The 19,188-nt window shown below is 54.4% G+C and overlaps 4 protein-coding genes across 5 annotated transcripts; 3 read left to right on the top strand and 1 right to left on the bottom strand.

The window, feature by feature from the left end:
* Positions 1–1,830: 1,830 nt before the first annotated feature.
* LOC107322695 (C-C motif chemokine 4 homolog) lies at positions 1,831–5,141 on the top strand. 2 transcript variants are annotated; one of them, XM_015881000.2, is made up of 3 exons: positions 1,831–4,010; positions 4,293–4,407; positions 4,480–5,141. In XM_015881000.2, the coding sequence occupies exons 1-3, from the start codon at positions 3,938–3,940 to the stop codon at positions 4,577–4,579; spliced, it is 288 nt and encodes a 95-aa protein (XP_015736486.1). In that variant the 5' UTR covers positions 1,831–3,937; the 3' UTR covers positions 4,580–5,141. The 2 variants fall into 2 exon arrangements, with proteins under 2 accessions (XP_015736486.1, XP_015736487.1); XM_015881001.2 differs by having other exon boundaries at positions 4,296–4,407.
* Positions 5,139–10,366, top strand: LOC107322694 (E3 ubiquitin-protein ligase TRIM58-like). The gene is made up of 6 exons (XM_015880999.2): positions 5,139–5,576; positions 6,070–6,165; positions 7,663–7,893; positions 8,015–8,037; positions 8,548–8,660; positions 9,414–10,366. Exons 1-6 carry the CDS (start codon positions 5,139–5,141, stop codon positions 9,980–9,982), a joined length of 1,470 nt encoding a protein of 489 aa, XP_015736485.1. The 3' UTR covers positions 9,983–10,366.
* A 2,216-nt stretch (positions 10,367–12,582) lies between these two features.
* LOC107322623 (C-C motif chemokine 4 homolog) lies at positions 12,583–16,708 on the bottom strand. The gene is made up of 3 exons (XM_015880835.2): positions 13,542–16,708; positions 13,243–13,357; positions 12,583–12,976 (listed from the first exon to the last, which is right to left on the bottom strand). The coding sequence occupies exons 1-3, from the start codon at positions 13,687–13,689 to the stop codon at positions 12,889–12,891; spliced, it is 351 nt and encodes a 116-aa protein (XP_015736321.1). The 5' UTR covers positions 13,690–16,708; the 3' UTR covers positions 12,583–12,888.
* A 560-nt stretch (positions 16,709–17,268) lies between these two features.
* Positions 17,269–18,951, top strand: LOC107322625 (C-C motif chemokine 4-like). Its single transcript, XM_015880837.2, has 3 exons — positions 17,269–17,542; positions 18,001–18,112; positions 18,436–18,951. Exons 1-3 carry the CDS (start codon positions 17,470–17,472, stop codon positions 18,521–18,523), a joined length of 273 nt encoding a protein of 90 aa, XP_015736323.1. The 5' UTR covers positions 17,269–17,469; the 3' UTR covers positions 18,524–18,951.
* The last annotated feature ends 237 nt before the right edge of the window (positions 18,952–19,188 follow it).

Here is a 19,188-nt window from a genome sequence, read left to right on the forward strand (position 1 = left end):
TCTGGCTTTATTTTGACTAAGTGTCTGCAATTCCCCCTTTCCCTGCACTTTTAAATGTACAGTTACCCTTTGTCTTGGTTTCTGTGAAGTTCCCCTTTCCCTTTCTATAGCAAAGTGTTACCTTACCACCATTTTGAGGCTTTGCTCACTCTTCACTCTCAGCGATGATTGGTCGCGGCGCCTGCCACTCATACGCGTCCGCGCGTGGCGGCGATAGAGCGTGGCGCCCCCTGGCGGCGGGGCTGAGAACGGGCACGGGGCAGCGCGGGGCTGGGGGCGGCGGGACGGGGACGGGAGCGGCACCGGGGGGGGGGGGCGGTGTGTGTCAGCTGTGACACACTCACAGCTCTGTGCTGCTCGGGTTCCAGCTGCTGGGAATGGCAGCACCGAGCAGCACCGAGCACTACTGAGCAGCACGGCCACGTCCCCGCCCGTCTCCATCTGCCGCCGCTCTAATGCACCGTCTGGAATCCTGCCTCCTCCCTGGGCTGCTCCCCACGGAGCTTTAGTGGGCCCCATTCAGCCAACACCGCAGTCCGGTGATTAATAATGGAGCACATGGAGTCAGCGCCGGATGGAGATGGAGGGACGGGTGACCACAAAGGAAAGGGGAAGGTCGGTGAGCTGGGTGTTGTGCCTGCTGGGAGCACCCAGCTCTGAGCAGATGCTCCTTCCTCCAGCCCAGCTCCAGGAGGCAAAGGACAAACAGAACCTGTCCTGGGCTCTGTGAGCACAGATACTGCTCAGCTTCATCTTGACCCACGAGCCACAGGACACGGGGAATAGCGGGAGAGACTCAGAAGGGATGTCAGGGACTGTGAGCCCTGAGCAGAGGACGCTCTGTTCCCAGGGCTGGGAGCTGCAGGATCCCTGTCCAGCTGCCATCCACAGAACTGGGAGAGCCCCGGGGTGCTGCTGCCACGCTCCTCACCCCCCCATGGCCTGGCCCAGGCTCAGCGAGAGCACAGATTGCCCCTTGTTTCAGGAAGAAAATAGAGGCACAGAGAGCACCACAGTCCCTCCTCTGTTATCCAGCTGGCTGGGCTGGAGCAGGCGGGCACGGGGCTCTGTGCAAAGATCCTGCTCTTTTTGCCCTGGAGGTGAGCCCTCAAACTGCCACCCACACCAAGACATAGAACCCTGAGTTTCTCGAAGCAGAGCCAGCCCTGGTGGGCACATCTGGAGGGCAGTGGTTGTGCCAGGCCACCCACACCTGTGATAATGGCACCACAATACAAACCTGGTGATGAGGCTGATGTACAAATATGGGACAAAAATGTTTTCTGAGACCAAGTGCCCACGTGGTGTGAGGTGACGACCGGGTCTTGCTTGCAGGGCGGTGGCTCAGACTCAGCAGGAGAGTCTTTGGCAAAGCAAAAGGCACGTGGAAGCCTCTAGGGCAGCTGGAGACGGCAATGAGGCTTAATTATCTTCAGATCTCATTTTTTGGTGCTTTAGGCAATATGGCTGCTGCTGAGTCACTGTCAGTTAAACCATCACAGAGCCAACGTAGGAAGCAGCCCTGGGCTGCTACATGGGTCAGTAGGCAGGGAGGGGAAGCGATGGTTGTCTGTATTGGTGGTAACTATACAGGTGTTAAGAATGGCAACTACAAGAATGATAGTAGAAGTACAGAAGGTATAAGGAAAAAGGGGAACTCACCAGTGATGACGCTAGGAGCTGAGGTGATCTTCACTAGCAAGCAATCTCCAAGAGATGCTGCCTCAGTGAGGGTCAGCCCTTAAATGAGGTCTCAGAGGAGGTGGAGTCGAGCTCCAGCCCTCCCGGGAGCACAGCTCCATTACTCTCACCTGTGCTCCCGCAGCTGACCCCACACTTGCCTCAGCTGATTAATCAGAGGTTCAGGCTGTGATTACCAATCTCCCACACAGTTGTCGCTCAGCAGGACTGACACTGCCCAAGCACACACTAAGGAGCCTGAGGGCACCCTGTGCTCTGTACCTTCGTTCTGGGTGAGCTCCCCTACCCGACCAGGTTCTGTAAGGATGGACACAAACCCGAGCATCACCAGGTGTGTTCTCTGCACTAAAGCCTCAGCAGCTGCCTTCCCTTTTCAAGGAGTCCAAACGCAAAAGGCTTGAAGCTGCATCTCCGGGCCAGGACTTTGCTGGGCTGGCTGCCCAGGTGAGGATCCCGCAGGGCCTGGAGGTGAGCAGTGCTTGCCATCTGCTGGACAGCTTCTCCACTGCAGCCCAGCAGCTGCAGCCCAGCAGCGATGCCTCCAGATGTGGGTGCTGCAGATCTCCTGAAGAGGAAGGCAGCTCTCGGTGCTGACAGCCCTGAATGCTCACAGCCTCCTGACATTCTCATTTACACGTTTTCTTGAGCCTGTCACTTTGAAATCCACGCCCTGGCTCAGACACATGGAAATTCCCTTGTGACCCCATGTCCCTCAGCAAGATCTCATCAGAGATCTCATCTGAGATCTTGCTTGTCTTTCTCAGGGCTGTAGCACCCTGCAGCCACTGGTTGCCCTGATCCTTCTGTTCCCAGCTGATCTGCTCCCAGTATGAACCTGATGGGGCAGCTCCCGGGGCACTGTGATAACGTGACCCTTGGTGAAACCAGGGTGGTGGAGCAGGATCCCTTGGGGCTAAGACAAGGCTTCCTCCTGAGTCCCGAAGCTGTTCTTGTAGTGAGTCCAAAGACACCATGTGTGGTTTCTATTGAAAGCTGAAACACGCCATACGGCAGAGGTTTTACAGACTCCATAAATAGCTGCTGTTTAGGATGTATGGTATGGGGGAGGCTTTAGAAATCAAAATATTTAGAGATTTGCATTATTTGTCTTGGCAAGAAGGAGCAACCAAGAATGAAATACAAAATCGTCCTTCAAGGGAGGAATGGAGTTGGGGAAAACAGTGAAATGTGGGAACAACAGAGGTGTCAAAACCTCCAAGAATTCCCTCTGCAATGAATGAGAGCAAGAAACACAGCCCAGTAAATCTGAAAGCAGCAAGAATTCATTCAGAATGCTGAGGCTCACGTGTATTTCTGATAGAAAATACTGCTTTTCGAAAAGAATCGTGACATTTCCATCAACGGCACATTTGAATATTGCAGGAACATCCAGAACACTCAGCTAAAAGCAGCTCCAGGCTGGGCTGTGTCATTATGAGCTGCATGAGTGAGGATGGCTCCAGCTCATCCTCCAGCCTGTTCTCCTCCTCTCTGTTTTATTCTGGTCCCCATGTGGAGCTGTGTAACAGGAGCACTAAGATTGGCCCAAATGGGAACCTGTGCAGATGCTGGGTGTGAAAGCACTGGTGGAAATTATGGGATCAGGGCTATTGGAGTGGAACGTAGGTCAGCAGGTTATCGTGACTCCAGAGCGTCATGGTTTTCTCATCATCATCATCTCATCTCATCTCATCTCATCTCATCTCATCTCATCTCATCTCATCTCATCTCATCTCATCTCACCACGTGGTTTCCCAACCTGCCACTTGGTCAAATCTGTCTCCAATCCAGTTTTCGGCACCCCCAGCCTCAATCTGCTGCCTGCTCCATGTGACTTCTAGGCAAAATCTCATGAAACACTACTTCTATGTTTTCTACTTCTAGGTTTTGGTCTGAGGAAAGAAAAGAAGAGTTGGTCATATCCTGTTCCCTCTTATTTCAGAGTATCTTGTCATGGTGCCATCACTTGCCACATCCGGACACTACAGCCCGTCGGGGCCCTGGGTTCTTCTAGGTACAGGATGGTGTAGGACTCCACACTCTTTACATAGAATTTCATGACACAGCACTTCTTCCATTGTGTCATGCTGTCTTTGTGCAGCATTTTGTCGTGCTTCCGGCCTTGTGCACCTTTATAAAGTGAACTGAACCCAGGGATCCCACATCGGGCCCAGCAAAGGACCCTTTGCAGCACTATAGCACTGTCGCCTACAGTGAATCTCCACCGAACGGGAGCATGAAGTCCTCCACAGCTGCCATTGCTGTCCTCACTGTGGCTGTCCTCTGCTTCCAGGTCTCCTCAACTACACGTGAGTCCAAGCTCTCCACTCTGCAGGAACTCTCTGTTTGCTCTTTCTTCTGTACAAGTCCCATTGATTCTTGGTGGCTCTCTCTTCTGAGCGTCTGCTGTAAGGAAGGAGAGGCACATCGTGCTGCTCTTTGCCTTCCTGAGGGAAGAGTGATGGTGGTGGGAGACTGTGGTGGGAGCAGCACTTCCTTTGGTGTGGCCCTTCTGGTTCTGCAGGACTGCTTCTCCCTGCTGGCTCTGTTCCTGGTCTGGCTTTAATCAGAAAACCTTTCTTCTCTCCCAGTAGCTGTCGGGTCCTTTGGACGCTGCTGCTACCAATTCCTAAACAAAGCCCTTCCCCGGAACAAGGTGATGATGTATGAGTACACAGGAAGCAAGTGCCCCTACCACGGCGTGATGTGAGTATTTCTGCCCAGACCCCAGGGCAGGGTCCCTTCTTCTCCACCTCTTATCTGTGTTTCCTTCTGCAGATTCACCACGTTTGAGGGGAAGATGTGCTGTGCCAGGCCAGAAGAGCAGTGGGTTCAGGATATCCTGAATGTGGGGAAGCACAAGGATGGCATCAAGTGAGCTGAGCTCTGATCCCTTCCAGCATCACCGCAGACCTCGCATGGGCAGCTCCCATCACAGCCCCGTCAGCTCCTTGCCCGTGCATTGTGCAGACTGTTTGCTATTCTATATACCTTATTTATTTACTTATTTAAGTGTGAATGCAGAAGCATTTGGATTTATTTGACTTCTTAGGGGCAAACGTTTCTCTGTAATTCATCCTGGTCGTCTTTCTGTCGGTTTTGTGCCATAAAAACAAAGTCAAGCTGCCTTTAGTCCCGCTGTGTCTCTGTCAGGCAGGGCCGGGCCCTGCAGGCCGCCCCTGACCCCATTGCGGACCCGGGGCTGCCCCCAGCACGGCCACCGGGAGCCGCGTCTCGTCCGTCCGGGGCGGCCCACGCTGCGGGTCGGGCCCATCGGTCCCGTTTTCCCTTCGCTTCCACTTTCACCCCCCGGGCAGGGCCGGGCATTGCCGGGCAGCGCAGCCCTCAGTGCCGCCCCACTCGGTGCCACGCTCCGCCCACGGCCGCTGTCCCGGCCGGGTGTCCCGGTGCAAGGCCCCGCGCGGCCCGCACGCAGCATGGCGCTGTGCGAAGCGCTGGAGCGGCTGGACGAGGAGGCGGTGTGCTCCATCTGCCTGGAGTACATGAGCGAGCCCGTCAGCATCGACTGCGGCCACAACTTCTGCCGCGGCTGCATCGCTCAGCACTGCCAGGACAAGGCCCCGAGGAACGACGCGCCCTTCTCGTGCCCGCAGTGCCGGGCTCCGTGTCGCCGCAGCGGCCTGAGGCCCAACCGGCAGCTGGCCAACATCGTGGACAGCATCCGGCAGCTGGGGCTGCGGGCCGGGGGGGCGGCGGAGCTGGGGGAGGGGGCCCCGCTTTGCCCCCTGCACCACGAGCGGCTCAAGCTGTTCTGCGAGCAGGACGAGCAGCTCATGTGCGTGGTGTGCAGGGAGGCGCAGCAGCACCGCGCACACACCGCGTACCCCATCGAGGAGGCCGTGCAGCTGTACCAGGTATGGGCACCCTCTGAACGGCCCCGGGTATCGCTGCGGGCATGGGGACGGTGGTAAAGCCACTTTGCTGCGGGTGCCGGGGCTGAGGACGGCTTTGCTGCCTCCTAATGCAGGGGGCACCGTGTCCCCATCAGCCATGGGACAGCCTGCCCTGCAAACAGTTGGGGCAGTGCAGTGTGGAGCTGATGGCAGCCAAACACCGTGTCCGAGCATTGTGGGGGTACCCAAAGGCCGTGTCCCAGCACTGTGGGACTCAGTCCTTGCTCTCTGAACTGAAATGATGAGGAAAATACTGAAAAACACGAGCTGCGTGGAGGGGTTAATGCTGTGAGCAGAGTGAAGAGCGCAGCTGCTGGGCATGGCTGCCAGAGATGGCACTGCCTGGCACAGGGCCGTGTCCCCCTGCTGCCCGCTGGCACCAGCAGCTGTTTGCTCAGGGACCAGGCAGAGCACACACAGTGGGCAGAGCCAACCTCATTTCTGCTGTTTTCAGGTCAAACTCCAGAAATCGCTGGAGCAGCTTTCCAAGGAAGTGGAGGATATGAAGAAGCGTGAGTCAGAGGCGAAGGCGAAAACCCAGGAGTGCAAGGCAGGTGCTTGGTTTACTTGTGAAAGAATGAGCTTACATAATGTCAGGGATTTAAAACATCTGGAATGGTCTGGGGCTCTGAGTTCAGAATCGCCCTCAGATGGGACGTGTCCCATGTCCTGCTGCTGAAGGGAAGACTCACATCTACCAGGGATCCTGACCCACCACAGCTGCCAGAGCACGGTGCTGGAAACCAGCATCATTGAGTGTGGAAAGCGCAGTGAGTGCGGACCTGAACAAGTTAAAAAGCCCATCAGTACCTGGGGAAAAAAACCAGCATGCCAGCTCCAAGGAAATGGTGGGGGCTCGTGTGCCAGTTCAATGAATAGATTCTTTCTGTTTGCGTTTCACTTGAGTCGAAAGCAGGTGTGAGACACACAATGAGCTCTGCTCCACAGCAATGGAACTGAAATTGCTTTCGTTACAAAACTAAAAGTGAATTACTGCTCCTCTGCTTTACCCCAGGCGGCCCCAGGGGGCAGAACAGCAAAACAGAGGCAGTTTAGGTCTAGAAAAAAACGTAACTGCAGAAAAGGAAGTGAAACTTCTGGCTGGAGCTTTCCCCTGCTGACCTGATAATTAATCAGCTTTGGCAGGGAAAGCAGTTTTCTCAGTGCTCTCCCAGTTATCTGTGTGGGCTGTCACTACTGATGGAGGTTGGGGGTGCTGCTGTGCGCCCACCATCGCCCTCAGGCGCTGCGTTGTGACAGAGCTGTGTCCCATCCCCGCCTGCCTGAGTCAGGGCTGTGTGATCACAGCTGGGCGGCCCCGGCCTCTGTCCTGCTCAATTAAAAGGAAAAAATGTCCCCAGCGAGTGCTGGGCTGCAGTTCTGGCTTATCAAGAGTACGTGAGTCAGATCCAAGAAATCATGTGCTTAGAAGGAGAGGAAATGCACTTTGATTTCCACTCATTTACCTTCTGGGCTTTGAGGCTTCCTGGGCTTGGTTAACCCCAGCATGTTTTTCTGGAGTTGGTTAACTTTCATGCTTTAGGTTTTGAGCCAGATGCCAAATATTAAGGCTTGGCAAAAAGTTTCTCAAGCCCTGAGACCTCCACCTGTCACTGCTCCTCTCACCTCTGTGTTCAGCGATAGCTCTCAGCAACCCAGGGAGTCCTGCCTGGCTTCTTCCAGCCCCTGCCCACCCCCACCACTGGGTGCTGTCACATTTACACAGGATTGTCAGTGCAAAGCTCAGCCTGAGCCTGGCATGCAGTGAGTTTCACCACTCCTGATCAAATAGACCCCTGTGCTGCACTGAGACATTCGTGGGCATCAGAGGTCCAGAACTGGTCATAACTGTTGGAAAAGAGAGGATGCCAAGTGGGAACTGTGGCTAGATCAAAGCACAGCATTTATCCTTTGGCTCTTCTTTTAAATAAACACACTTAGACAAAAATGCAGCAGTTTCCTGCATGCCAGGCATAGCGCTGGGCTCTGACTCAGCTCCCTGACTAACGCTGCCTCCCTTCACTCTGTGCATCTTTCCTGTCACAAGGAGAAAGTGAAGAGAAAGCGGGAGACAATTGTGTGTGAGTTTGGGAAGCTGCATCAGCTGCTGGCTGATGAGGAGAAGCTGCTGCTTCAGAAGCTGGAGGAGGAGGAGACACAGATTCTGGTGATGATCTCTGAAAACATGGCCAGGGTGACAGAGCAGAAGTGTTTGCTGGCTGAGCTGATCCTGGAGATAAAAGAGAAGATGCAGCAGCCATCGGAGGGGCTGCTCAAGGTCAGGCTTTACCACTAGCCCTCTCAGCTGTCCCCAGCCTCAGCCCCAAGGCCTCTGCTGTGTGGTCAGGTGGCCGGGGCCAGGCTGGAGTGACATACCCAGAATGGCTTCTCTCTTCTAGGACATGAAATGCATCCTGAGCAGGTGGGTACCTGTGCTCCTTCCTCTTACTGTCCCAGCTGCCTTCTGGCTCTCAGTGTCTGTCTCCCAGCACAGAGTTCCATTTGCCCTCTAGAGACAGAGTCCCCTGAGGCTGACAAGGCTGGGGTCTGAAAGCTGAGTGGCTGCAGAACCCTCATCTTCGAGGACCTCAGAGCTGAGGTCTTGTCTGGCCCTGTGGGGTGTGAGATGTGTCCCCTCCTAAGGACCATGTTGCCAGGTTGGCCCGTCTCCGTCTCCCAGGCACCTCTGCTTGGCAGTGGCTCTGTGCCTCCCTGAGATCCATTTTTTATGCACCAGTTCACTCTGGAACAAAGGTCCCATTGCACTTGCTACCAAGTAGTCATCCCTTGTGCTTTATCATGGCTGAGGAGTTCAAGGGAGGGAATGCATCTGTGCAGCCAGGTGAAAGGCATCAGAAAACGCCATGATGCAGCAGGAGATTTGTTGTGCAGTGGGCACCGAGTATGGTCCCCAGTATTGCTCTCCTTTCAGGTGTGAAATGATGAAGTTTCAGGCCCCCAAACCTGTGTCTGTGAACTTGAAGGAGGACTACAGCATCCCAGAGCGCTGCATGGGTATGAGACACATGCTGAGGAAGTTCAAAGGTGAGGACCTGCTTCCAGCTCCCTGCACGGGTGGTCATGGTCCCCCTGCCCTGGGGCATGGGGAAGTGTTGCGTGTGTCCTTGACATGTGTGTGGGCTGCAGGCTGTCGCCTTTGGCCCCAGCAGCCTCTGTGGAAGATTGCATTTACACAGGGGAGACTGTGCCACCAGTGCTGCTCTGCTGCTGTTTGTTGCAGAGCTGCAGGTTTTGGTTTTGTGTCAGCCACCCCCAAACTGGCTGTGTCAGAGTCCATCCAGGTTTGGGCTCCTCTCCAATGACATGACTTCAGAGCAGACCCCATTTCAGACCAGACTTTTTTGTTAGCACCGGCGCTGTGGGCTTTTTTTCCTCTAACACTACATTGGAGTTGGAGTTTTCTTCCTGGATTTTGGATGACATTACCAATGCACACAGGTGTGTTCAGGCTGGTTCCAATGGTTGGCAGAGCTTCCTCCTTCTGGTCTCGGGTTGGAAGGACATTGCTCACAAACTCTTGTTTTCAACATGACTTACTAAGCTATACCCTGAATGCCAGGCTGCCCTGGTTGTTCCCATTCTGCAGCCACATGCCAACTGCTTTGACATGCTCAACAGCTGAAACTGTTTATGAATCACACTTCTCCACACCAGCAGCACCAAGTGATGCACAAGGCGTAAGGCAATTACACATAGCTGGCAGCAAGGGCTGGGTCTGCAGCATCTCAGTGACAGGCTCACAAAGCCCATTGATCCTCCTCCCTTCTCTCCCACCAGTGGATGTGACTCTGGACCCTGAGACGGCGCACTTGGAGCTCATTGTGTCTGAGGACCGCAAGAGCGTGCGGCGCGGGGGCAGGAAGCTCTTCCTGCTGTTATTTGACAACCCCAAGAGGTTCAACTGTGCTCCGGTGGTGCTGGGGCTGCAGGCCTTCTTCTCGGGCCGCAGCTACTGGGAGGTGCAGGTGGGAGACAAGCCGGAGTGGGGCCTGGGGCTGTGCAGGGAGGCTGCCTGCCGGAAAGGCAATATCGTCTTCTCCCCTCAAAATGGCTACTGGGTGCTGCGCCTGCAGAACGGTGGCTACGAGGCCCTTACCTGCCCCGTCTCCTGCCTGACCCCCAGTGTCAGGCCCCGGTGCGTTGGTATCTTCCTGGACTACGAGGCAGGAGAAATCTCCTTCTACAATGTGTCCAACCGCTCCCACCTCTACACCTTCACCGACAAGTTCTCAGGAAAACTCCGGCCGTTCTTCTACCTGGGCTCCCTTATGGGGGGCAAAAATGCGGAGCCCTTGGTGATCTCCTGGATGAGGGACACGCAGAGGAGCAGCTGTGTTGTCCTGTGACAGGGACAGGCAGAGCTGGGGGGGCACAACAGGCTGCTCGGGTGAGCAGGAGGTGATGGCTGGCAGTTGCTATGTGCATAGCATGGGGTGCGGACCCAGCCAGGACCATGCTGGGGTTGTAGCACCCATTGTCCACTGGGGCCTTATTGCTCATCCACAGGCTTCTGCTGGGGGGGGCTCACAGCCTGCTGCGTCGTGATGCTTTGGATATGAACTGTACTGACATGAGGCAATAAAGGGATGATCTGAGGAGCCCTTAGCAGTTTGCAGTGCATTTCTGTGGTGCTGCCCAGCAGCTACGCCCTGTGCTGTGGGACAAAAATAATTAACCTTTATTTAGTGACTGATTCAATGAGAATAAAGTGAGATTTGATAAGGAATGGTCTCAAATGCTTTGTGTGGTTTCTCTGGGAGTGTCTATCTGGAGATTAGGAGGTTCCTAGTGAAAAATGGCACTGGATACAACTCTGCAGTTCCTCTCAGCTGGTTTTTGGTGCTTCTTGTTTTGAGGCCCACCCAGCTCCCCTTGGCTGCAGGATCTGTCTTTGGGGGCTGCACAGCAGAGAGGAGGGCACATCAACAAGAGGTTAGTCCCAGATCTGCCACGTCCCAGGAAGGACCTTGTTGCACTCTGCACCTCTTGTTGACCTCCAGGAGGATCTTAGAGTGTATGAGAAGCTATAGAAAGAATATGGCTGAGGGCTTGGTGGAGGGCTGGAAGCCAAGGCAGCTGAGCACAGCCAGGGAAAGCACTGTGTGGGGTGGCAGCTGGGAAGAGACCAGGCTGAACATCACCAAGATGGCAGGAAATGGGGCAGGATGAGCAGCTATTGCAGATGAAACAGGAGGAAATGCCGTCAGGGATCTTGCATGTAGGCAACAGTGCAATGAGGGAACAAGTGAATGGCCGAGCAGAAAGGATGTGAGCTCACTCTGTCACAATGCCCGGCATGTTCCTAGAAGTCATGAATCTGCATCTCTCTGGATGGAGAGTAAAGGTCCAAGGCATGAGATAGCTCCAATTGTGCCGTGCAGTTTTCCACTTCTGGAATCTCTGTGTCACCTGCAGTAAGAATCCACTCTGGGTTGACACCTCTGTCCTGAGATACCCAGACCAGGTTTGCCATGGGCAGAGAGAAAACTGGGAACACTGGGACCTGGTTTTAGACCCCCCTGCTGACTTAGTGCTCTTAAGCTTTGTTGGCTTTCAAATGCTTTTCATAAAGACTGTTATGAAACATACAGTAGACTTCTCTTGATAATACAGATCAATATTACTGAAAGAAAACATGATGCTTTGTTGCATTTCCAAAACACACCATGAAAAGCACCAGCACTCAAGAAACGTCCTGTACATTGCACAGAACATGTGGTAAATACCACGCTCTGTTCGCAGGATGAGCAAACAGCAGCAAAACTTGAAGCAGCTTGCAAGTTCTGAAACCACTGAGTCTATCACTCTTGTCTGGTCTGCCTGAGCCCAAGCAGAGCTGCAGCCCTGATGATCCACTCCACATGGATGCATCCTGCCCTTCTTCTGAGCCATCTCGGTGCAGGAACACTGCTCCTGGCTTCTGCTGGCAGCTGTGGGCTGTGATCATCTTCTCTATGATGGTGCAGACTCACACCCGTGTGCCAGGGGGTGGGTGAGCGGAGTGCTGCACTCCTTCATGCACTGAGCTGTCACACGTGGGTGGGTGTAGAGAACGACATGAGCAATTCAGGACTCCCTGCAGGCTCCCGGAATAGTGGTGTGGGTTAACTGAGGTGCGCAGAGTAGGTGTCTGCTGTGGGAGGCTCCAGCATGACCCAGGAGCTAAGGACGCTGGTGCACGCTGTTGTTTGCAATGGACTCACACAGTGCATGGGCTGGTGGTGCTGGCAGCTGACCCTCAGTGAGGACCCCCAGCTGTGGGACTGCTTCTGGTGCTGTGAGGCCTGGGGAGAAGCAACCATGAGGGTCTTTGTAGGACTGAGTCCCTGCTGTCAGTCTCCCCACCCTGGATAGATGTTCCTGTCCCCTGCTCCTGTATTGAGGGCAGCTGTTGGTGCTCAGCTTTGTGCCAGACTCAGCCTCTGGGCGAAGGTTCAGCCTGCAGCACACAGGCAGGGTGTTGGCTGGCACACAGCGATCAAGGTTTGCTCTCATCCTCATTGTTCTCTCATCCTCTCATTCTCTGATATCATCATTAAGGGTGTTGGAATGCTGCTAGGTAAGGCAAGGCTCATGGAAGGCAGGGAAGTTATACAAGGCAGTCAGTATGGCTTCACCAAGGGCAGGTCCTACCTGACCAACCTATGGATTTCTATGATGGCATAACTGTGTCAGTGGACAAGGGAAGTGTCACCAGCTTAGTAAGGCTGGCATAGAATCATAGAATCACAGAATGTCCTGAAAAGGACCTCAAAGATCATCTAGTTTCAACCCCCTGCTGTGTGCAGGGTCACCAACCAGCAGCCCAGGCTGCCCAGAGCCACATCCAGCCTGGCCTTGAATGCCTGCAGGGATGGGGCATCCACAGCCTCCTTGGGAAAAACTGAAGATGTCATCACAATTATAGTTTCAGCTATGGTCAACACAAACTGAGCAAAGACAGAAATTTCTTACAAAAATATTTATTTTTCAATGTTTGAATTAAATATTAGATCAAAAATACAATTCATTAAATACAAAAAATATAATCCAATCCTGACTCTTAATTTAAAAATATATATCTATTAAATAATCTTCCCATTTGCTTGGAGTGGCATCGTTTCACCTGCTCCCTTCCATTGTGAACAATTAAATACATAAATAGTAAAGCAAATTCTGGGACATTTCCAGTCTCTCAGGTAGCTCAGTGTCACAGTTGCATTTCTGGCAGGGCCTGCAGCTGGCCATAGCTCGCTCGTCCCATCCTGGTGCATCAGTTCAGTTCCAGCTTGTTCATGTAGTCCTGCACCCAGTCGTTCTCGGGGTTGGCACAGACCTCACGGCCCTTCCTGGTGATGAACCTGCAGGGAGCAGCCAGGTGAGATCCCATGGGAGAGCCCTGCGTGGAGGTGACCCCTTCTCCACTCCACACCATCTCCTGCTGACCACATGGGCAACAGGGCCCTGGGGCAGGACCAGAATGAGCCCCACCATCATCCCTTTGCACCCGTTGGTTCCAAATCCTTCTTCCCCCCACCCAACTTAAAGGAGTTGTTCTCCTCATAGATCCAAATGCAGAGGAATCCCCAGCCCAAAGGCAGAGCTCCCTCAGCAGGGGGACACTTACACAACACCAGCATGAGGGCACTGGCTGTTGGTCACGTAGTAATCTGTCACAAAGCTGAAGGGCATCTGCCTGGAGATGAAGGTGAAGCAGCAGGAGGTCGGCGGGTCAGAACCCACTGCAAAGGCAAAGGTGGCTGTGAGCAGGGGCATGGGGCAGGGAGAAATGGCAGGGAGCTGGGAGCAGAGCCCTCGTGGGTCAGGGAAGGGAGCCGTGGTAGAAGGGCTGGCAGGGAGGATCCTGCCCCAGCAGCAGTGTCTCCCTTGTCCCTATTTGGAGAGGTTTGAAGAGCCAGGACTTACCCGGTGCAGCAGAGGTCTGATAGCAGATGGCGATGAGGAGGACAGCGAGGGCAGCCACAGAGACCTTCATGTCAGCTGGGAGTGGTTGCAGGAGCTGGAGAGTGCAAGTGGAGCTTGGAGGTCTCTGTTCTCTGTGATGCTGAGACATTCAGCGACTGCCCAATTTATAGGGTGCACAGTTCTGGGCAGCTGCTTGCGTAGAGCAGTGGAATTTCCCCCTGAGAAAGGGCTGATCGCAGCACGGACTCATGGTGGAACAGTGCGGTGGCCACAGCCTCCCCAATGGCACAGGATATGAAACAATCACCATATCTATTTTTGCTTCTCTCGTGCATCTCTCTTTAGTAAGAAGTTCCGCTTTGGAGGTCCCTGCATTTGTCAACAGGCCTGTTACCCAACCTGCACGAGCTGCTTAGAGATGACAGTGCATCCTTGCAGGAGCTGCACACATGATGGACACAGGTGGGATGAGCTTAGGGAAAAGGGGGCTGAGGTCTCTTCTCTCCCCTCCCATATCTGCACAGCCCCCTCTGACCCAGCAGCAGTGGGGCTGCCAGCTGGGGGCTCCTGGAGGTGGGTGTCACTCTTGGACATACATACTCTAGAACACCACTGTCCTTCTTGGCCACAAGGACACACTGCTGGCTCATGCCCACCCTGCTGCCCACCGGCCCCCCAGGCCCATCTCCACAAGCTTTCCAGCAGCTCATCCCCTGATCTGTACTGATGCATGCAGTCTTTCCTTCCCAGGTGCAAAGCTACTCTTGCTCTTGTCAGACCTCATCAGGTTCCTCCCTTCCCAGCTCTCCAGTTTGCCCAGATGATGCTGAATGGAAGCTCAGCCTCGTGCTGTGTCACTGCTGGTCCCTGTGCTCAGCCCCCAGAAGCTGGATGATGAGGAAGGAGCGTTCCTGCACAGCCCGGCAGGCGGCGGGGAGCCGGTGCTCAGCCAGCTGGACCAGGAGCCAGCTCTGAGTTCTTCTTGGCTCTTCAATCTTGTTGCTCAGGGGATGCAGCTTGCAGACATACGTAAGAGCATGGTTTGCCTGTGAGCTGTTCCCTGTGACTGTAACCTCCAGCATTCCTGTGTCGTGTCTTGAGATTTGCCACCTACGGCCGTCTGCTCCTGTCCTGCTCCCAAAGGCACATGGCGCAGACAGGGCAGGTGGGAGAAATGGTGGGGAAGTGTTCCGATAAGAGATGTCATTAACACAGGAAAATCAGTTTATTGAATCAAAGCATCCTCAAGTGGTTGGGGTTGGAAGGGGCCCCGTTCAGGGCCCCCCTATCAGACCATGTGAGCTGTTGTTGGAACGAGCTGATTTTGGAGGTTCGTTCCAATCCAAGTCATTCTGTAATTCTGTGGATCTGTGGTTCTATGATTCTGTGACTGTCACAGAGCCCAGGAAATGGCCAACATTGTTCCACTGATGCAAGCCAAAAAAGAAAATAATGACCAATGTGGGATATTCACTTCCTAAGAGTGTTTTTCCCCAGAAATCGGTCAGAACCACCACCCTGCAGCTATTGGTGTGCTGGAATGAGGTGGGAGGCTGTAGTCATATCAGCTACACCCTGAGATCTTGTAATTTGTGCCTGAAAGTTGTGTCCTCACCAGTACCCCCACAACCCCGTCCTGGTGCAATGAGAAAGTCATTTATTCTCACTCTTCCCCTTTTGGGAAGACAAGAAGCCATGGGGGTGCCTGGGATGAGGGGCCTCCACCTGGTGATGGTCTGGGACGGCTGTGGAAGGGTGGCCAAGGTGGGCTGGAGCTCATTAGGGGAAACTGGGTTCATGTAGGAGGTGCTGTGCTGGAAAACAGTGATTTCCCACCATGGGCAGGCAATGCTTGGAGTCAGCAGGACGGGCTGGCTGAAGCAATCTGTGGTGTTGCATTAATTTGCATGGATAACGCTGCGTGTTGGAGCTCGTCTGCTGCCGGGAGAAAGTGCTAAGTAAAGCAACGGCCCCAGATAAATAATAGAAGTAGGGAAATTCTTAATATGACCGATGAAAGAGGAACACTGCACATGAGGCTGACGTAAGCTGCTGTTTTTAGCAGTTTCTAATGCTGAGCGGTTGGCATTCGTTTGGAGAAGGAAGTCTTACTATTGTCCCTTGTTCAGAAACTGCCCCCAGCGCAGCCTGCAGCAGTTTCCATCTCGCCCTGCTCGCCTGCAGGCCGCCTTCCTGAAGCACATGGAGGTTCTTTCCATCCCCATTCTTGGCACTTCTGGTGGGAACCTCTGATGAGTGAAGCAGCACCGTGAGGGGTGAGGGCTGTGCGGCTGCTCCAGGCTTTGCATTTCCCCTAAATCATGTGGTGGGAATCCCAGCCTGTGCCAGCCCTGCAGGCAGGACTCAGCGAGCTGCCGGTGCTGATAAGGGGCTGCATCCCATCACAGGATCCTACAGCCCAGCTCTCCCGGGGTTGACCCCCAGGGTCCCTGGGACCACCGTGCCAGAAGTGCACACTGCAGCATCCTCCCCTCAGGCCTCCTTGCTGAATAATTGCAGCTTGCTTTTGCACCCAAACAAACCTCGTGCCCGTGGCTGGGTTGCTCTGCTGGCTGTGGGTGCAGCTCAGAGCAGGGACTGCAGCGCAGGAGGTTTGTGCTAATGACACCAGCATCAGCTGTGGTTGCAGCAGCTCCTTCCACAGCCTCCTCCTCCCACCAGCTCAGCCCGGCCAAGTTCAACAGCAATGAATGACGGCTCCTTTTTTTCCCCTGAGCATCTCAGTGCTCCCACACTGAGGGCACCGACCGCTCCATGCTGCACCGCATTTCCACTGCACCCCTCCGGCACAATGCAAGCCCCAGCCCAGCAGCTCAGTTGCTGCAGGAGGTGTGAAGTTCCATGAGCAAAGCTCTCTCTGTCTGGTGTTAGCCACAGAGCTCCCAGCCCCTCTGTGCTGGAAATGCAGAGCAGTGCTCAGCCAGCAGCTGGTTTGGTGGCTGCGATTTCCTCGTGCACATTTACCATGTGAGTTGCGAGCAGAGGGGAACAAAAAGCCCCCGCTGTCGGTTTCTACACACTTTATTTCCATGGCAAAAAGCTGAATTTCGATGTTGCTCTGCAGCAGTTCATCCTAAAGCTGGAGCTCCTGCTGTTCTGCCATGCTCCTCTGCATGGATCTGCTCTGCGGGGCAGCCCTGGGGCCAACCCTGTTCCATGTCCTGATGACCTGGACACAGGCACAGGATGCACCCTGGGCAGTTCTGCAGTCAGCGCAGAGCTGGGAGGAGTAGCGTTACACCAGCACTGCCGTGCAGAGAGAGCTGGGCAGGCTGAGAATGGGGTGGCAGAACCTCAGCAGTGCAAAGTGCTGCCCCTGGGGGTGAACGACCCCAACCCAGGACATGCAGGAGGGTCCCAGCCCCAGTGCTCCCTGCTGGGCACTGAGTGGTGTGGGCTCACAGTGCTCCTCACTGTGCTCCCCGTGCTGCCGTGCAGCAAACCCTGACAAACACCCGGCACGACAGCAGCACGAGCTCCTTGGGCTTGGTTTTTTCCCAGAGTTGTGTAATCTTAACCAAACATTGTTTCTGTTGCTGTCCAGACTCACAGGGAAAATCCCTCCTGTATCTGTGATGAATAGAACTCTTCTTTGCGGTCATGGCACTTGGCACAGTCCAGTTTCCTTTTGAGCTGATAAAAACGAAAACGAGTGCTGACTCAGAGCTCAGTATCCCAGCACTCTTGGCTCCATTGTGCCCAATATCCCATCTTTATTGCCTTCTTTCGTTTTTTTTTATTTCGCTTTCATGACATTCTCTGTCATCATCCTGGAATTTCCACTGGATCGTTTCCCTGCTGACTCCAGGACTCCCTATTAAAAGGGATCTGCATCCAGCTGCTGCAGACTGCCCCGCATCTGCCCGAGCTGCTGGTCCTGCTCCGACAGCCCTCATCCAACGGGAAGATGAAGCTCTCTGCGGCTGTTTTTGCTCTTCTCCTAATTGCATCCTCCTGCTCTCGAGCCTCCTCTGCCCCAGGTGAGTCCTGTTCTGCCATCTGAGAAGGAAGAACAGCTCTGAGCCTTTGCTGACATTTCTCCAGGCAAAGAGTGGGGAATTTTTCAGCCTCCCTCCACTCTGCACTTAGATCAGCTCTGTGTGGGAGCCCCCAGACTGGAAAATCATCCATCCATCCATCCATCCATCCATCCATCCATCCATCCATCCATCCATCCGTCCATCTGTCCATCTGTTCATTCACCCATCCACCATTCTGAGTTTGGGGTCCTTGCTCCTGGTCATAGTGTAGGGACTCCAGCCTCTGCTCTGGAACTAAGTAGGACTCTCCCTCATGTTTCCTTCCCTGGCTCCATTGACCCAGGTGATCTCCAATGCACCTTTCAACCTTAATCAGCCCCTACTTCTCTGCTTCCTCCTCCCAGCATGGCTCCCTGAGCCCACCCCACACTCACTTTCTCTCCCCCTGCCTCTTCCAGTGGGACCCGACGTCCCGACCTGCTGCACCACTTACATAACACACAAGATCCCACGGAACCTCATCCGGAGTCACTTCAGCACCAGCACCAGCTGCTCACAGCCAGCCATCATGTAGGTACCGACATGGACGTGGTGTGGGTGTGTGGGATCCGCTGAGGGCTGCGGGTCAGGGAGCACATGGTGTGCTGTGTGCAGGGCAGGGGGAACCAAGGGCTGGTGTGGGAGCTGTCGGGATGCTCCTGCAGGGGTGGCCAGGGATGCTCCTATGGGGACACCTGGGGATGTTCCTGCAGGAGCTGATGTGGGAGAAGATGGCAGTGGGGGAATCGTGGTGAACACAGCATCAGCTTGGGGTGGTCGAGAACCTCTTGTCAACCCCAAACCCAGTCCCCCCCTGTGAGCAGCAATCTCAGTGCCTCGCTCCTGTCCCACAGCTTCATCACAAAGAAGAAGCGCGCAGTCTGTGCCAACCCCAGTGACCCCTGGGTGCAGAGCTACCTGCGGAGCATCAAGCAGGACTGAGCGGAGCCGGGCAGGATGGGACACTGCTGCCATGTCACCACCACGAGCTCCTGGCACGGAGTGCAGCCTTGGGACGGCTCCATGAGCCCACGTCACCTGCTTGCAGCTCCTGGGGACTGCAGGATGGGCACCACACACATCTCATGTTGGGCGCTGTTTGCACAGCCCGCTCTGCAGCCCAACATGTAGCTCAGCACCTCTGCCTGCAGACTAGAAAGGCCCACGGCACATCTATTGTTCTTAAGTTATTTAAAATTATTTAAGAAATTACCATAAGAAATAGGCATTATTCTCATCTCTGGATCGTATTTATGGGAGAGTGGTAGGGGGGCATTTAAGGGAGGGTGGCTCAGAGTTCCATCTTCAGGGGATGGGGGTTCTGGATCACTGTATGAAGGTGTTGTGAAGAATAAAGAATGTGGACAAAACTTCTGCTTTTTCCCCTTGATGTCCTTTACACCATCACAGAGACAAACCCTCACCATTAGCACACCCCACACAGCATGTGATGATGGGAAGTGGTTGGAGATAAGCCCGTGAGGTCTCCACACTACAGACATATGAACATCCTCTGTCTCTGTTTCTCCACCACATGCCCTATGAACCAGACAAGGAGGGGCTCCTGTGCACCCCACCTCAGTGCCTGGCTCCCCAGCAGGCGCTGT

Source organism: Coturnix japonica, chromosome 19 (assembly GCF_001577835.2).
Source record: "Coturnix japonica isolate 7356 chromosome 19, Coturnix japonica 2.1, whole genome shotgun sequence".
In the NCBI taxonomy this organism is placed as follows: domain Eukaryota; kingdom Metazoa; phylum Chordata; class Aves; order Galliformes; family Phasianidae; genus Coturnix; species Coturnix japonica.

Coding starts and splice junctions, on each gene's coding strand:
- LOC107322695 (XM_015881000.2), top strand. CDS start 3,938: ATGAAGTCCTCCACAGCTGCCATTGCTGTCCTCACTGTGGCTGTCCTC. Junction 4,011..4,292: donor CCAGGTCTCCTCAACTACAC/GTGAGTCCAAGC, acceptor CTTCTCTCCCAG/TAGCTGTCGGGTCCTTTGGA. Junction 4,408..4,479: donor TGCCCCTACCACGGCGTGAT/GTGAGTATTTCT, acceptor TTCCTTCTGCAG/ATTCACCACGTTTGAGGGGA.
- LOC107322694 (XM_015880999.2), top strand. CDS start 5,139: ATGGCGCTGTGCGAAGCGCTGGAGCGGCTGGACGAGGAGGCGGTGTGC. Junction 5,577..6,069: donor AGGCCGTGCAGCTGTACCAG/GTATGGGCACCC, acceptor TGCTGTTTTCAG/GTCAAACTCCAGAAATCGCT. Junction 7,894..8,014: donor CATCGGAGGGGCTGCTCAAG/GTCAGGCTTTAC, acceptor TCTCTCTTCTAG/GACATGAAATGCATCCTGAG.
- LOC107322623 (XM_015880835.2), bottom strand. CDS start 13,689: ATGTCTCAGCATCACAGAGAACAGAGACCTCCAAGCTCCACTTGCACT. Junction 13,358..13,541: donor TCAGACCTCTGCTGCACCGG/GTAAGTCCTGGC, acceptor TTGCCTTTGCAG/TGGGTTCTGACCCGCCGACC. Junction 12,977..13,242: donor TGCCCTCATGCTGGTGTTGT/GTAAGTGTCCCC, acceptor TGCTCCCTGCAG/GTTCATCACCAGGAAGGGCC.
- LOC107322625 (XM_015880837.2), top strand. CDS start 17,470: ATGAAGCTCTCTGCGGCTGTTTTTGCTCTTCTCCTAATTGCATCCTCC. Junction 17,543..18,000: donor TCGAGCCTCCTCTGCCCCAG/GTGAGTCCTGTT, acceptor TGCCTCTTCCAG/TGGGACCCGACGTCCCGACC. Junction 18,113..18,435: donor TGCTCACAGCCAGCCATCAT/GTAGGTACCGAC, acceptor CCTGTCCCACAG/CTTCATCACAAAGAAGAAGC.